Genomic DNA, 14,246 nt, shown 5'->3' on the forward strand with positions numbered 1-14,246 from the left:
AAGGCTGATGAAGGCGTCTTCCTCAACAACCTTCTGAAGTAGAGTCATTTTTTTTCTTTTTGTCCTGGACCTGTGATTTCATCACTAAAGCAGGGAAGGAGCTTCCCCAAACTCCAGATGAGCAACTATTGTGTACCTTAGACTTAATAAGTGTCCAGTGGTCCTGAGAAATTAGAGTAATTCATCCCAAGTCACCCAGCCAGTATACGTCTTGGTGGGACGTGAACCCAGGGCAGCTCTCCAGCCACCATATCATGCTTGCTTCTTTGTGTTGATGTTGTTAGCCCCACTTTACACATGTGAGAACAGGAGAAGAGACTTGCTCAGTTAGTTCAGCTATTAAGTGTCTGAAACGGGACTCCAGCTTGGGTCTTCTGATGCCAAGACCAGCACTCTTCCCCACTGCGTGACAAGACAATATGACCACCCCTCCCCAGAATTCAGGGAGGCAGAAGCCAGTGATCCTGGAGTAGACAGAAGGATCCTCCCCACAAGCCCAAGGGTTAACAACTTCCTAGGTTAGAGCTAAGGAAGGTTCTCATCCATTCCCAAGCCCATCCTGGAAGGAGGCCAGAAGCTATTTAAGGAGAAGGGAGGTATGGAATGAAGACCTTTAGTAAAAAATCACAAATACTAGTTCCCATTTCCATAGCACTTTCCTTACAGCAGCCCTATGAGGTAAGCAGTGGATTCAGTCATTCAGTCAATAAACATTTATTAAGTACTTATGTACCATGTGCCAGGCACTGTACTAAGTGCTGGGGATACAAAAAAAGAGCAAAAGACAAACCTTGCTCTCAGGGAGCTCACAATCTGATTGGGGGGTAAGGGGGTAGGGATAACAAGCAAACAAATATGTACAAACAAGGTAGATATGAAGGATAAGCAGGAGATAACAGAGGGAAGACAGGATTGGGAATTAAGGCTTCCTGTTGAAGGTGAGATTTTGGTTGGGGCTTGAGGGATGCCAGGAGGTGGAGACGAGGAGGGAGAGCATTCCAGGCATGGGGGACAGCCAGAGAAAACGCCCAGAGCCAAGAGATGGAGCGTCGTGTTCATGGAACAGCCAGGAGGCCAGCATCACAGGATCAAACAGTACGTGTCGGGGAGTAAGGTTTAAGAAGACTGAAGGGGGGGGCAGGGAGTGGGGAGATAGGTTATGAAGGGCTTTGAATGCCAAATAAAGGAGTTTGGTTTTGATCCTAGAGGTGATAGGGAGTCACTGGAGGTTACTGACTGGGGGGGGGGTGGAGGTGACATGGTCAGACTTGAGCTTTAGGAAGATCGCTGGCAGCAGAATACAGGATAGATTGGTCCAGGGAGAGAATTGTGACAGGCAGACACCAGCATAAATAGCATCCCCTCTTTACAGATGAGAAAACTAAGAAAAGTGATCCGCCTAGAATCACACAATGCCCAATATTCTTTCCACTACACCAAACTGCCTCTAACGTAGCTGAGATAGTGATGGGGCACAAGGAGAAGCATCTACTGTTATAATAACTAAAAACACTGCTGGTCAAAATGCAAGTAGGAGGTACAGGAGATCTGAGCCAGAAGGGACTCTAGAGATATTATAATTCAGCTCCCTTGTTTTATAACTGAGAACCTGAGGTCTAGAGAATTAACCTGCCCAAGGCTGCCCAGGTAATAAGTAACAGAGCTAGGATTCAAATCCAAGCATTTGGTTTCTAAATCCCATAGTACTAACTTGAGTCCAGAAGCTAATGGTTTTTACACTAATATCAAGGCAAGTTTCCCACTCAGGTCCAGACCCAGGCCCAAACTGCTCCCAACACTACCAGGCAAGAGCTGTGCACATACCAAGCATCTGCTTCTGTTCCTGGGGTGGGGCTGAGGCCAACATAGATGCAGTTAAAGGCTCCTGCCCTTGGATATACACAGCTGGCTCCATTACCTGGAAATAAACCCCACACAGACGTTACTAACTACAGACTAACATCAGAACCACCTGCCTGCAAAGCCTTGCCCAGCAGAAACAAGGAGACTGGGCAAAGCTCATACTGCATGTGATGTGAAAAGACTCATGAAAGATAACCGTGTTTTCAAAATCATTCCATATACAGTGTCCCTCATTTGAAGAGAAAGAAGGACTAATAAGTAGAAACCAACCTATGTAGCTACAAAGGCAGCATGGGGTTGGGAAAAGAAGCCAGGTTCTACGCCTGGACCTCAACGACCATCGCTGAGCCTTGCAGCCTCAATTTCCTCCCCTATAAGAAGGGGAATGAGACTCGAAAACTCACTTTTAACCTGAGGTCCATGAATTTTTTAAAAAGTTAAGTATCTCTGTTCTAAAAAGGTCCTTCCTCCCCAGCTCTAACGTTTATAATTACTAGGGATACGAGGCAGTGATCGATTAGGTTAGTTTCAACATGGAAGAAATCCCTAGAAGAGGCTGACTTTTGAGCAACATTTTGAACAAAGTGGCTGAGAGAGAAAGGAAAAGAAAAACATATAAAAACATAATGGCCAAATTGCAGATGTGAAAACTGCTGTACCAAGCAAGTAAGCAACCTAGTATGCTTCTGGAAGCCTAGACTCAGACAAGTCTGAGGAGCCTGGACAAACCCTTTACCTGATGTGCATTAGGCACAGCTGAGGAGTACTTGTACTGGGCGATGGTGTGGCCTGGGGAGCCTGGACACCCAGTTCCCATAGTCTGGGTCCCAATACTGACTGTAATACATAAAGAGAAACATTAAGAATCAAAGCATCTCAGAGCTGGAAAGGACTTTCAAGCCAGCTAGTCCAGTACCTGAACAGAAATCCTTTTACAAGTTAGGTCAACAAGTATTTATGAAACACCAACTATGTACACCCCAGGCACTGGTCTAGGCCCTGGGGATACAAGGACCAAATGAGGCAGCTTCTACATTCTTGCCTCAAGTTGCTTACATTTTATAGTTTCCTGACGAGTGGTCAGTGAATGTGCACCTGCAGCCACCCACAGTGACAGGGAGTTCTCTATCTCCCAAGACAGCCTATTCTACTTTCAGCTCTGGTTAAGGTTTTCCTTACATGGACCTGGCAGCTTGTGGTGGGTATGGGGAGGAGGGTGCAGATGGGAGGAACGGCGCATTAAGAGTGAGAACTAAGGGACCACTCCATCTACCAGGAAAGCCAAGGAAAACCAAGCTCCTTCCTTCCTCGTGGAGAGACTTTTAAGTGAAGGGCAGGTACATTCTTGTTCCCAGATAAACATGAAGGACAGATGACCTGGCCCTTCTCAGTCAAAGAACACCACATTCACCTTTCGGGAAAAGTGAAACTCCTTGGTGACCTCCCTACCCTCCAAGGGGATCTATACAAGACTAGGGGGGGAGGAAGTGACAGTCCCAACTTACCCACTCTCTGCATGTGGGGCCCTGCCCGGGGCACCTGAGTAGAGGCCTGCCGGACAGTACTGACGTTGGAGATGGAGTGCCGGGGTGTGGCTGGCAAGAAAAGAACAAGCTATCAAGGCAGGCACTTTGTACTAGTCCAGAAACCAGAGATTTTTGGTAGAAGTCAGTGACGGTGAAGAGGAGATGTGAAATATCTAAGAGAAGAACCAGAGAATGGCTACACTAGGGGGTACAAATTAAAGAGGATAAAAAGGGGGTGGAGAAGAGAAGAGGTGCTGGTGGAAAAAAAGGAGTAGGGGAAACACTCACACGAAGACCTAGGAGAAAAGCTGGTCCACCCTGGGGCAGGCCGAACTGGGGCAATGCTGCTGGGACTGTAGAAGGTTGCTCTGGTAGGAGACTGTGGAGACAATGAGCACAAACCACAGGATCACAGAACTCACAACTAGACTTTAGAGATCATCTAAGTCCCCTGCCCCAGCCTACATTTATTTTATAGGAGAGGAAACAGAATGAGAAGTTAATCAACTTGACCAAGGTCACATAACTAATAAATGGCAGACCTGGAATTTGAACCCAGGTCTTGAGTCCAACCAAACCCAGTGCTCTTTCTACCATACTGCTTTGCCTCTTGGTGAGCCCAGGGGCCATGACACACAACAGGAGTTGGGACAGGGATTCCCTTGGAGCAAGGGGGCCAGAAACAAGTGGTGAGAGGCCAGGAAAGGCTAGAAGCTCCGGGAAGGTAGGAGCCCCTGGAAGCAGAACTGCAGGTTATCCTCACAAAAGTAAAGTATCCCGAAGAGTACAAACTACGCAAATCCCCATCTCTTCTTCCTCCTAAACCTCTTGGTTAAGTAGGCAAATAGGTGACTTAGTCTACTTTTGCCTCCTAGCACAGGAAGAGGCCTGCACCCACCTGTCTGCTTATTTCACAGGGTGTTAAAATGAGACAGGTGGCTCAGCTGCCCGCATACCCCACGTATCACTCTAAAGTCAGAGACGACTGAGAAATAAACGGACCATACCCTCTTAAAGTTTGGCTTAAACACCATGATATAGGGTCACACCATCTTAACAGTGGGCCAGAAAGGAAATAACACTACACCAAGAAGAAACCCGGGTTCTCATTCTGACCTGGCTCTGACAATAAACTGCTACATGACCCTGGCCATTTTTTTTTTTAAATTTTGGACCTCAGCTTCCTCACTAGATCATCTTTAAGGTCTTTTCCAGCCCTGATATTTTATGTTCTAAGGTCCCTTCCATGTCTAGAGGTAGAGAGCCCAGGGGGAAACAGTGAGTTCGTGGGGACAAAAGGAATATATGACCACAGTCCCTTGGGAAGGATAAATACCTGAAAGATTGCGGTCACCTGGGGGATGGCAGGCAGGAAATAATTGGTGGGTTGGGGAAAGATGGGGCCATTTATGTTTCGGAGGACGGAGATGCGTTGCATGTACTGATTGGTGAGGATGGCCTTCCGCTCTTCCTTGCGTTGGGCCAGGGCTACATAGAGGGGCTTGGTGCTGACAATCCGTCCATTCATCTCCGTCACGGCCTTTGTAGCCTCTTCTGGGGAGGAAAAACACACAAAGCCAAACCCCTTGCTGTGGCCACCCTCTGTCATCACCTAGAAGCAAGACAAGACAAGGTCTACTATGGGTATGTCGAAGGGACGATGGATCCCAGGCCACGCTTCCCTCCGCCCTCAGGTTCATCACATCAGCCAATAAGGTTTTCCTAAAAAGCTATCACGGACAAGGCTTTGGGCTGGGCACTGAGGGGAAGTCATATAAAGTCTGATCCCTTGCCCCCAAGGAGCTAGCTAAGGAGACACACATGCAAAATTAACTCAATCCCAGGCTGACTTTGCTCAGTGCTCCCCAAATGGCCTGAGAACCAAGGCTGAAGGAACTCAGGGTAGAAAGAAAAGATAAGCATGGGCTGGAGTGATGCTGTGGCCCACAAGAGACCCCTCAAGCCCCACACCTGGCTCTGTACATGAGTCCTCAGGGACTCATGCCTTCTCTTCTCACAAATGTGGGCATCAGATAAACCAATGTTTACCTATATCTTAGCATGCCATGGTCTGTAAGTCTTGCCTCAGACTCAAAGAATGTTAGCTGGCAGTAGCCATAGAGTCTGATAACCTAGGTTAACTCCCTCATTTTATAGGGGGAAACTTAGGCACAGAGAATTTAAATGACTTCTCCAAAATCACACATATTAAATAATAGAGCTGAGATTAGATCTTAGGTCTCCTGACTCCCATTCTAGGATTCAAATGAAGGATTCAAATGAAGCCTTTTTAAAAAATAGCTTCAACCTTTCCTTATCAAAAAGATTGGAAATGACTATTCTAGAGTTATGTGAATTAACCTCTCATTTAATCTGGTTCCATCCCCTCTGCTTCTAATGCCTATGTCAATACCACGGATTATCAGTGTCAAACTCTGATAGAAACAGGGGCCACTAATCTGTACAGAAGGACCATTATGGGTCCCATACTAACCTAGTTTTAAAATGTAATGTTATCTATGTTTTATCCTATTTTTACTTTGTTAACTGTTTCCCAGTTACATTTTTATCTGGTTCAGACCACAGAGTGTTGTGAGCTATGCTTTCATGCCCATTATTTCATCTGATCCTCACAACAGTCCTCAGAAGTTGGTATGGATCATTCACCTTCTGTAAAATGGGGATGTGACTTGCCTTAGGTCATAAAACCAGTGAGAGTCGGGAAGACAACCCCAGGTAGATCTACATTGAGGGTCTTTCCAATTATATCACACTGCCTCTTTGTTTAAGTGAATTTGTATCCATTCTGGTTTCAAAATTCTTATACTAATCTCATTTTAGCTACAGCTATAATGACAGGCAACATGGTGGTGTAAAGAGCCCCAGGACTGGGAATCAGGACAGCTGGGTTCTAGTCTTGGCTTTTTCACTAACTAAGCAGTCATTTACCCTGTCTGGGCCTATTTCCTCAGATATAAGACACCACCAAGTCCCATGACACTCTGGCTCTAACATTCTGTGAATCTCCTATGAGCTCCATGAAGGCACAGGCCTTGTCCTTTCCTTCTCTAAATTCCCTACAACATCTAGCACAGAGCTGAGGGTGTAGGAGGCTCTGCTTACATAACTGGTAACAGCCTGAGAGAGTTGAAGACACCCTGGGAAATCAACCTGACCTCCTAAGAGAAGGGGCTGTTTCTACTCTGTAGTCTTAAAATATTCCTTTGGAATTAGAATGTCACCTCTCACCCCACGAAGACCCCTCTCCCCCTCACTCCCCACAAAAAGTGGGAATGTTTCTTTCCAAGCTATCTACATCTCTAGCCTGGTCCCCTCAATACACAGATAGGCTTTACTTTAAGCAAACATTACATAATAACCCAGGACCCCACTTCTATGGTCGGCTAGCCAGGTTTGGGGGCCTGAGGCCACATGAGATCAGACCCACTTTAGGTTAGCCAAATTAATTATAGGACTGACCAGAAATCAGGCTCATTGCAATGTAGATTATTCCCTCTTTAGGGCAAGGACTATGCATTTCCCTTCTACTATACCTAGTACAATATTTATGGATGGATATGACCTTCATAGGGTATAAGCCACAGTCCTGAACCAGGCTATTTCTGCCTCAAATCCCCAAATTATCCCCACCCTCAATTTGGAAGCGGAGGGAATGGTAGCCTCATCTCCCCACTGCACCCCAGTCCCATGGCCTAAGATCGCCCTTACTTTGGCACTGGTGATCACTCCGTAAGGAGAGAATTCCTTCCGCAGCTTCTCATCATCAATGACATCATCCAGATTCTTCACATACAGGTTTACACCCTGGAAAAGTGAGGACAGGGACTTTAAGAAAGAGCGTAACAGCCACCAGCTCCCCTCCCTCCACCTCTATCCCTCAGCTTCCTAAAGAAAGTAATTTGGCTACATTTTTTCCATCCTCCCCAATACTATACTTTCTCCCTCCTTGGCCTGCCCAATGCATAGCACTGCAGATGCCTGACAATGAAAATGTTCAAGTTCAGAGTTATGGCATTGTGTCCAGAAGACACCTGCTAAAAATTTAAATTTCTTGTTGGCAACTCTTCAACCAGTCACTGCCAATAAGCGTATGACTGTTGTCCAGCTAAGGGGAACAAGAAACACAGATAAGCCTGGATGGGAAAGTACAATGGAAAGAAAAGTGGATCTGCAACTAGAAAACCAGGGTTCAAATTCTGCTTCTACAAACTTCTGAGCAGAAGGATAATTGCTACACCTTCTAACTCACATGGTAGTTGTGAGAAAAATCCTTTATAAATTGTTAAAATTCTCAGAAACTTCCAGCTACAATGAAGCAGGGGAGGGCCCAGGAGACACCTGGGAGGAAAAGCAGCAGAGGCAAAGAAATGCTAGAGATTCCATGATTTTGCTTCCTGTTGAGATCCAAACCCACTCCCCAACCCCCAATATGTATTCAGTGCCACTGAGAGGAGAGGAGAGATCTCAACCCATCTTTTTTCAGGCTGGGCCAACTCACTCTATAACCTAATCTGGAGAGAGAAACCAAGGCAGGTGTAGAGTGGGCAGGTTTGGGGGGGGGGCTGATGGAGGGAGGGGTTGGGATTTCTGAACATCTGGTGGGTAGATCTGTGCATCTATCAGAACCAGATGTGCCACGGAAAGAGTCCCTGCTTGAGCCCTTGGGCTCCTGTACCACCAGGAAAAAGGCGGGTCCCTCTCTTAGGGATCACAGGATCAGATGGAAGCAATCTTAGAAATCATAGAATCCAAATCCTCTCATTTTGCAGAGTAGAAAACTGAGGCCCAGAGATAATGGTCTGTCCAGATCCAGAGCCCCTGACTCCTTATCTACAGTTCTCCTGCCACCTACTACACACTCAGGCAGACCACACACTGGGCTGCTTTGGAGAATGGGCAAAAGGCAGAGGTACAACTCAATGATCTGTGGCCTCATCAGTGTGGGTGGGGTATTCTCTCCCCAATGGCACAAAATGTGACCTAGCCATACCATGCCATGTGTTCTCCACAAAGGGGGAACCTGACAAGCTGGATGGAGGCTTTCTTCCAGTTACTTATTTTAACGTTACATTTGCACAATGTAGCTCCTGAATGGACCATCGGGTAAATCTCAACCTCACCACATGACTGGTTCATCTTGCATTTCCTAAAAGAAAGATCTTCTGTCACTTCTTGTGCCCAAGTCATTGCTGGAAACATGCCAAAGGCTATTTATGCCCACTGTGCATTTCTCTGTGGCCCTCTGGGTCATCTAAAATTTTAATTTTGGGGAGGGGAAAGACTGGTGGTCCATGATTTGCAGCCATATATCATCCATCACCAAGAGAATATTAGTGTTTAAAAAAAAAGTTTTTGTTTGAGGTAACTTGGGATCTTTGGAAGCATTACACAATTCTCAAACTAAAATACTCACTACTCTTACTGTTCCTCTCTGAATCCAGCTCACCCCTCAACTACACAGCCTATCTATGACATAGCATGATGGGACCAATTCAACAGTCTTCATTCAGACAGTAGGCCTTCTACATCCATTTGGTTTTTTTCATGCAAAGGGCTCACGGATCTCATGAAGGAGGCCCTGTGGTATTCTGGGCTTGAGGTAAGCAGATCAATGTCATCTGTAAATAGGAGCATGTGGAAGATCTCACCATTTCCATGGAAGCCTTTTTCCATTTGGCCAATTCCCTGGACAGTCTCCATGATAATGCTTCACATTTGTTTTATGCTTTGCTGGTCAGCAAACAGAGCATTCTCTCTCTCTGTGTTTGCAGAGATTATAGAATGTTTTATCACCTTACTGAAGGATAGCTTTTGGGGCTACTTTGTTTAACTGAATGAAATACTTTTTTGTAACCAAACACACCATTCTCTTATATTTTAGCCAACTGTTTGACTAAAGATGTAACCCGCTACAGAAAAGTGTCTGCACAGAATCAGGAGAACATTGTACACAGTAATAGCATTGTGTGATGATCAACTATGATACACTTGACTCTTCTCAATAATACGATGATCTAAAACAACTCCAAAAGACTCATGATGGAAAATGCTATCCTCCTCCAGAGAAAGAACTATGGAGTCTGAATGCAGATACAAGCATGCTATTTTCATTTTTGTTTCTTGTTTTTTCTTTCTTGTGGGTTTTTTTTTGTTTCCTTAATAGTACTTTTCCCCCCAATTACATGTGAAGATAGTTTTCAACATTCATTTTGTAAATTTGTTTCAAATTTTCCTCCCTCCTTCCCTCCCCAAGACAGCAAGCAATCTGATATAGTTTATACATGTACAATCATGTTAAACATATTTCCACATTAGTCATGTTGTGAAAGAAGAATCAGAACAAAAGGGGAAAACCATGAGAAAGAAAAAAAAGTGAAAATAGTGTGCTTTGATCTGCATTCAGACTGCATAGTTCTTTCTCTGGATGTGTTTAGCATTTTCCATCATGAGACTTTTGGAATTGTCTTGGATCATCATATCGCTGAGAAGAGCTAAGTCTGCCATAGCTGATCATCACACAATGTTGCTATTGCTGTGTACAATGTTCTCTTGGTTCTACTCGCTTCACTCAGTATTATTTTATGTAAATCTTTCCAGGTTTTTTCTGAAGTCAGCCTGTTCATTATTTCTTACAGCACAACAGCATTCCATTATATTCATATATCACAGCTTGTTCAGTTATTCTCTGGGTGATGGACATCCCCTCAATTTCCAATTCTTGGCCACTACAAAAAGAGCTGTTATAAATATTTTTGTACATGTGGGTCCTTTTCCCTTTTTTATGATCTCTTTGGGATACAGACTGAGTGGTGATATTACTGGATCAAAAGATATGCAGTTTGGTTGCCCTTTGGGCATAATAGCAAATTGTGCTCCAGAATGGCTAGATCAGTTCACAACTCCACCAATAATGCATTAGTGTCCCAATTTTCCCACATCACCAACATTTATCATTTTCCTTTTTGTCATGTTCGCCGATCTGAGAGGTGTGATGTGGTACCTTAGAGTTGTTTTAATTTGCATTTCTCTAATCAACAGTGATTTAGAACATTTTTTCATATGACCATAGATAGCTGAAAACTATCATCTGAAAACTGCCTGTTCACATCCTTTGACCATTTATCAATTGGGGAATGACTTGTATTCTCATAAATTTGACTCAATTCTTTACATATTTTAGTAATGAGGCCTTTCTCAGAAACACTGATTATAAAAATTGTTTCCCAGCTTTCTGCTTTCTTTCTAATCTTAACTGAAATTTGCTTTGTTTGTACAAAATCTGTTCTCTATCTCTTGTTTTGTCATAAATTCTTCCCTTCTCCATAGGTCTAACAGGTTAACTATACCTTGTTCTCCTAATTTGCTTGTGATTATTATTCCTTATGTCTAAATCATGTACCCATTTCAACCATATCTTGGTATTGGGGTTTTTTCCCTTTTGTTCTGATTGTTCATGACTAATGAACAACACAACTAATATGGAAATATGTATAACATGATTGTACATGTAAAACCTCTATCAGATTGCTTGCTGTCTTGGGGAGGGAGGAGGGAAGAGATGGAGGGAGAAAAATTTGGAACTCAAAATCTTACAAAAGTGAATGTTGAAAACTATGTTTACATGTAATTGGAAAAAATAAAATATTATTAAGTGGGGGGAAAAATGTCTGCAAAAGTTGGTCCCTCCCCAGTCCATGTTTTTTTCCAGAGTACCCTAAAGATACATGCAGGTGACATTGTATAGAGTGCTGAATGTGGCATCAAGGAAGTCTGGGTTCTGATCCTACTTGACTTAGTAGTTCTGTGACTATAGCCAACTCATTTAACCTCTCCTAATCTATCTTCTCATCTGTAAAATGAAGGTAACACTTGTAAGGCCACCTACTTCATGATGTTATTAAGAGGTTCAAATGAAATGTGCATACATCTTACAAACCATAAAGTACCATATAAAAATATCTATGCTCAGAGACAGAGATCAACAAAGTAAGTATATGGGTAAGGCACTTACTGATGTTTGTTCCACCACTTTCTGGGTAGATCTTATGCTTCTCCTTACCCCAAACATTCCCTATCTTCCCTTCCTTCAGATATTTTGAAAGCTGATCTCTCAAAGTTTTCAAAATCATCTCCAGCATGGATTTTTTTGCATGTACTTGGTCTAGACACTCTTCCTGAATTTGTCCTTTTAGTCACCTATGCTTCTTCATATTGAGGAGTTGAAATGTATTGGTTCCATTGTTACTGACCAAAATATGGTCACTGATATGCTGGCAGGGCTCTATCTGTTTTTGTCTATCTGTTGTCTTCCTTTCAGTTTTCACTGGAATACTTTAGGGATAGCTTGGCTCAGTTGCTATGCCTTCTGCAGACAAGTATCTCCTTCCCACATTGCTCTTGGCTAATTTGTGAGGAGATATTAAGCATTATTTTCCAGCAAACTAATCTTTTTATTTTTTATTCTTTTATTTTTAGGCAATTGGGGTTAAGTGACTTGCCCAAGTACACACAGCTAGCAAATGTCAAGTGTTTGGTCTGAGGCCGGATTTGAACTCAGGACCTCCTGACTTCAGGGCCGGTACTCTATCCACTGCATCACCTAGCTGCCCCTCAGCAAACTAATCTTACCAAATTTTGTGGATGAATTCCTAAATTTCTTTTGTTCTTGGCCACCATGTCTTTCTGCCAGGCAAAAAGATATGGTCTTTGTTGGCTAAGGTCTGGGTTTCTGGGTGCTTCTTGGTATCCTTGGGGGAATTGTTGATACTCTTATAACATGTCAGAGTCTTAAAGGAAACAGCGATTATCAAAGTCCATGTCTTCTCCTTCATCCATTTCCCATTTCAGAAAATCAGCAGGCCAGGCTGAAGCTGTTATAACTTCGTGCTGCAGTTTTTCTAATTAGGTACTGATTTTGACCTTTGTAGGTAATGATATGATTGCATTAAGACAACTGATTCTAAGATGACTCCCATAAAAGCTAACTAGTTATTTCTTTTTATGATATAGTTCATTTCTCTCTCTTTTTTAATACTCTTTGATGCTCACCACATTGAGTTTCTTCTCGAAGAAATTATTCAAGATATGATAAGTATGAGACTTTCAAGCCATCCAGAACTGATCCATTTCTATTCTCCTATTCACAGGACTACCATGCTAGCTCAGGCCCTAATTATCTAGACCCTTGAAATATCTCCTAAATGGTCTCCCTACACCCCTTCAGTCCCTTACTTCACCAATCTACCCTCCACATAGCTGCCCAGGTCTGATCATGTCATTCCCTTCAAAAGGCTTCAGTGGCTCCCCACTGCCATTATACATGTAATATATATGTCGAAAATAGAAACTGCCGTTTGGCTTTTAAACCTCTTCATAACACGGCCTCAGCCATAAGCTATTCAGGTGCATTACTCACACTTCCATACTCTGCATTTCAACCAGACTGGCCTGCTTTGCTATTCCCTGGCCCATGACACCACTACCATCTTTACGCTCTGTGTACTGCTCCTTCTTGAAACCTCTCACTCCCTTCAAGGCTCAGCCCAGTCCATCCTTATCCAAGGAAAGGTGCCTTTCCTCATTCCCTTCCCCCACACTGTGCAATTATTTACTTTGTATGTATTTCCTTATCTGTGAATGTATTCCCCTCCCAGTAAAAATCTAAGCTCCCTGAGGGCAAAAATTGTTTCCCGTGCATAAAACTGGTGCCTAATAAATTGCTTGTGGATGGGTTATAAGTCTTTGGCTCCTTTAATTTTTCAACCCCCAACCGTTTTTTCCAACATTATCTTCACGGATAATCTTGTTCATTAAGAGTCAGCGAAGGGGCAGCTAGGTGGTGCAGTGGATAGAGCACCGGCCCTGGATTCAGGAGGACCTGAGTTCAAATCCAACCTCAGACACATAACACTTACTAGCTGTGTGACCCTGGGCAAATCACTTAACCCCACTGCCTACCCAAAAAATAAAAAAAAGGAAAAAAAATTTAAAAAAGAGTCAGTGAGATGGCACAGAAGATAGAGGGCTACACTTGGGAGTCAGGAAGACCCGAGTTCAAATCTAGCCTCAGAAACTTACTAGCTCTGTAACCCTGGGTAAGTCATTTTATTTCTCCTACTGCCCTGCCAGGCCTGCTTTCAGTACTCCACTATAGTTTCCAAGTCCTCTACCTACAATTACAATATTCACCCAACCACCAACCCATTGCATCTACACCGAGAAGGAAGAGGCTGATTTCACCAACTATACATTTCTTGGGTTGGGTCTCCCAGGCCAAGGTACACCCTGTCCAAATAGCTCAAGTTATCCTTTCCACAAATCTTTCTTAGTCATTTTTGGTTAAGTCCTCTCCTTTGCGCAGTTTCTCCTTACCTGGTAGCGGTTCACTCTCTCCTGCTTCATCTGCTCAAATCTACGCTTCAACTCCCCCTGCCTCTCTGTCCTCTTCTGGGCCCGTCCGACATACAGGACTCGACCTCCGAGCTCCTTCCCATTCATGCTACTCACAGCCTTCGGAAGAAAAAGTGGTCAGTATCTAGAAACTGGACAGGGCCATAGCAACACCTTCTCCCCATGTCCCTGCTTAAATCCCTCCCAGAAAGAGGGAGGCAAGAGCATATCCACCTTGGTTTCCATATTACTTCCATTCTTTTTTGGTTAGGCAATGGGGTTAAATGACTTGGCCAGGGTCACACAGCTAGCAAGTGTTATGTGTCTGAGGATGAATTTGAACTCAGGTCCTCCTGAATCCAGGGCCGGCGCTCTATCCACTGTGCCACCTAGCTGCCCCGGTTTCCATATTACTAGGGAAGCAGCTATGGCACAGTAAAAAGAATA

At 43.8% G+C, this 14,246-nt stretch overlaps 1 protein-coding gene across 4 annotated transcripts in view; it reads right to left on the reverse strand.

The window, feature by feature from the left end:
- PABPC1L (poly(A) binding protein cytoplasmic 1 like) overlaps positions 1–14,246 on the reverse strand; it is a 32,751-nt gene that overhangs the window by 5,085 nt on the left and 13,420 nt on the right. For 2 of the 4 annotated variants that reach the window (XM_020984103.2, XM_020984101.2), the window contains exons 7-13: positions 13,782–13,919; positions 7,119–7,214; positions 4,726–5,001; positions 3,678–3,768; positions 3,369–3,458; positions 2,600–2,700; positions 1,825–1,918 (exon numbers count right to left, since the gene is read on the reverse strand). In XM_020984103.2, the coding sequence (XP_020839762.1) occupies positions 1,825–1,918; positions 2,600–2,700; positions 3,369–3,458; positions 3,678–3,768; positions 4,726–5,001; positions 7,119–7,214; positions 13,782–13,919 (886 nt within the window). Of the gene's footprint in view, positions 1–698; positions 1,126–1,824; positions 1,919–2,599; positions 2,701–3,368; positions 3,459–3,677; positions 3,769–4,725; positions 5,002–7,118; positions 7,215–13,781; positions 13,920–14,246 lie in introns of those variants that run through there. The other 2 variants (XM_020984102.2, XM_020984109.2) reach the window with 2 other exon arrangements.

Source organism: Phascolarctos cinereus, unplaced genomic scaffold, assembly GCF_003287225.1.
Source record: "Phascolarctos cinereus isolate Bilbo 61053 unplaced genomic scaffold, phaCin_HiC Scaffold_2;HRSCAF=192, whole genome shotgun sequence".
NCBI lineage: Eukaryota > Metazoa > Chordata > Mammalia > Diprotodontia > Phascolarctidae > Phascolarctos > Phascolarctos cinereus.